The 2500-nt window shown below is 58.0% G+C and overlaps 1 protein-coding gene across 1 annotated transcript in view; it reads right to left on the bottom strand.

Annotated features, from left to right (window-relative positions):
• LOC148123709 (zonadhesin-like) overlaps positions 1-1513 on the bottom strand; it is an 8822-nt gene extending 7309 nt beyond the window's left edge. The window contains exons 1-2 of the mRNA XM_087919022.1: positions 1349-1513; positions 49-180 (exon numbers count right to left, since the gene is read on the bottom strand). Coding sequence (XP_087775148.1) covers positions 49-58 — 10 coding nt within the window. The 5' untranslated portion in view covers positions 59-180; positions 1349-1513. The remainder of the gene's footprint in view (positions 1-48; positions 181-1348) is intronic.
• Between the last annotated feature and the right edge of the window lie 987 nt (positions 1514-2500).

Genomic DNA, 2500 nt, shown 5'->3' with positions numbered 1-2500 from the left:
CCGCTTCGCCGCCCCGCCGCCCGGTTGGGCGTGGCGGGGGTTCCTCACCGCAGCCCATCTTTCTGCCGCCACGGTCCCAGGTCCGCCTTCTGCTCCTGGCACAACTGCGCGTAGGCCTCCAGGTCCCGGCAGAGTAGCTCCGTGTCGCTCAACAAGGCGCAGAGATCGAAGACGCAGCTCCTACCAGTCCGAGGGAGGAGAGGGGGATCCATTAAAAGACACAGACGGACGGGGGAAGGGGTGTCCTTTGGCCTCCTCCGGGGGACAGGAGGAAGGGGGGCTCTCAAGGGCTTGGGGAGCCCTAGCTAAGACTTGGCGGGGTTTGGGAGCCCCGGTCCCCTCAAAAAGACAAGTTTTTCGGCTATTTTTCCTGTTGTTCAGCCGAGAGCACTTCACACCTCATCCAAGCGCCGGGCTAGATAAAGCTCCTGTCGAGGGCTGCTTTGGGGGAGGGGGCTCTCAAGGGCTTGGGGAGCCCTAGCTAAGACTTTGCGGGGTTCGGGAGCCCCGATCACCTCAAAAAGACAAGATTTACGGCTTATTCCCCCCTCCTTTCCAAGATTGTTCAGCCGAGAGCACTTCACACCTCATCCAAGCATCAGGCTAGATAAAGCTCCTGTCGAGGGCTGCTTTGGGGGAGGGGGCTCTCAAGGGCTTGGGGAGCCCCTAGCTAAGACTTTGCGGGGTTCGGGAGCCCCCGATCACCTCAAAAGACAAGATTTACGGCTTATTTTTCCCCCCCCCTTTCCGAGATTGTTCAGCCGAGAGCACTTCAACCTCATCCAAGCGTCGGGCTAGATAAAGCTCTTGTCGGGGGCTGCTGCGGGGGGGGAGGGGGCTCTCAAGGGCTTGGGGGAGCCCCTAGCGAAGACTTGGCGGGGTTCGGGGAGCCCCCGGTCCCCTCAAAAGGACAAGATTTACGGTTATTTTCTCCCCCTTGTTCAGCCGAGAGCACTTCACACCTCATCCAAGCGTCGGGCTAGATAAAGCTCCTGTCGAGGGCTGCTGTGAGGAGGGGGCTCTCAAGGGTTTGGGGGCCCCTAGCTAAGACTTGGCGGGTTCGGGAGCCCCGATCCCTCAAAAAGACAAGATTTTCGGCTATTTTTCCTATTGTTCAGCCGAGAGCACTTCACACCTCATCCAAGCGTCAGGCTAGATAAAGCTCCCGTCGAGGGCTAATTCCCAAAGAATTAAGAATTATGGTTATTTTGGGGGTAATGAGGCGCAAAGGAGCGACGTCGAGTCGGCCACACCCACCCAGGCCACGCCCACCCAGCCACGCGCCCACCCACCCGGCCACGCCACCCGCGGCCAGTCATTCGAGCAGAGAGCCCCGCGACATACTCACTCTTGGAACGGGACAGGCGACACCGCGGCGTGGCAAGCGGAGAAAGGGCCGTCGGGGTCCGACAACACCCCACAGGCCGTGGTCCCGTTGACCAAAGCCAGCTGGTCCGGGGTGCAGTCCGTCTCGAACCCGGATCCGGGCTCGTCTGTCGGCTCCTGACGCCTGTCGGGGAAAGAGGAAAGGGGTGGGGGTGAGGGTGGAAGGCCGGCTTCAGGATTGGCACCCGGGGTCGCTCGAACCCCCGCAGGGAGGATCCCGTCGAGCGGTTATTGGGAGGGAGTCGGGAAGGGACCTCGGAGGTCATCCAGCCCAGCCCCCCTGCTCGAAGAGGAGAGACCGTGTATAACGAAAGTGTGAGGAAAGCAGCCCGCGACTTCCGCTGGCAAAAACAGTTCCACCGGGGAGTTGTTCTGTGAGGAAGTTTCTCCTTCCTTCCACCATCAATCAATCAATCAATCAATCCATCAGAATAGAGCTGGAAGGAACCTTGAAGGTCATCTAATCCAACCCGCTGCACAGCCAGGAAACCCTCTCCCATTTTAGACAAATGGCGGTCCAGTCTCTATTTAAAAGCTTCCAGGGATGGAGAAGGAAGGAAGGAAGGAAGGGGAAAGGGACAGGAAAGAAGGAAGGGGAAAGGGAAAGGAGGGAGGGAGGGAAGAAAGGAAGGAAGGAAGGAGAGGGAGGGAGGGAGGGAGGGAGGGAGGAAGGAAGGAAGGAAGGGGAGGGAGGAAGGAAGGAAGGGAGAGAAAGGAAGGAAGGAAGGTGAGGGAGGGAGGAAGGAACAGAAGGAAGAAAGGAAGGAAGGAAGGAAGGAAAGGAAGGAAGGAATGAAGGAAGGAAAGGAAGGAAAGAAGGAAGGAAGGAAGGAAGAAAGGAAGGAAGGAAGGAAGGAAAGAAGGAAGGAAGGAAGGAAGGGAGGGAGGGAGGGGAGGAAGGAAGGAAAAGGAAGGAAGGAAGAAAGGAAGGAAGGAAGGAAGGAAGGAAAGAAGGAAGGAAGGAAGGAAGGGGAGGAAGGAAGGAAAGGGAGGAAAGGAAAAGGAGGAAGGAAGGGAAGGAAGGAAGGAAGGAAAAGAAGGGAGGGAGGGGAGGGAGGAAGGAAGGAAAGACCAAGAAGAAGGAAGGAAGGGAAGGAAGGAAGGAAGGAAGGAA

Source organism: Pseudonaja textilis, unplaced genomic scaffold (assembly GCF_049901715.1).
Source record: "Pseudonaja textilis isolate UNSWEBS1 unplaced genomic scaffold, rPseTex1.2 PTEXSCF23, whole genome shotgun sequence".
Classification (NCBI taxonomy): domain Eukaryota; kingdom Metazoa; phylum Chordata; class Lepidosauria; order Squamata; family Elapidae; genus Pseudonaja; species Pseudonaja textilis.
The sequence above is the reverse complement of the archived record's forward strand: the minus strand, read 5'-3'. Positions and strand labels throughout refer to the sequence as shown.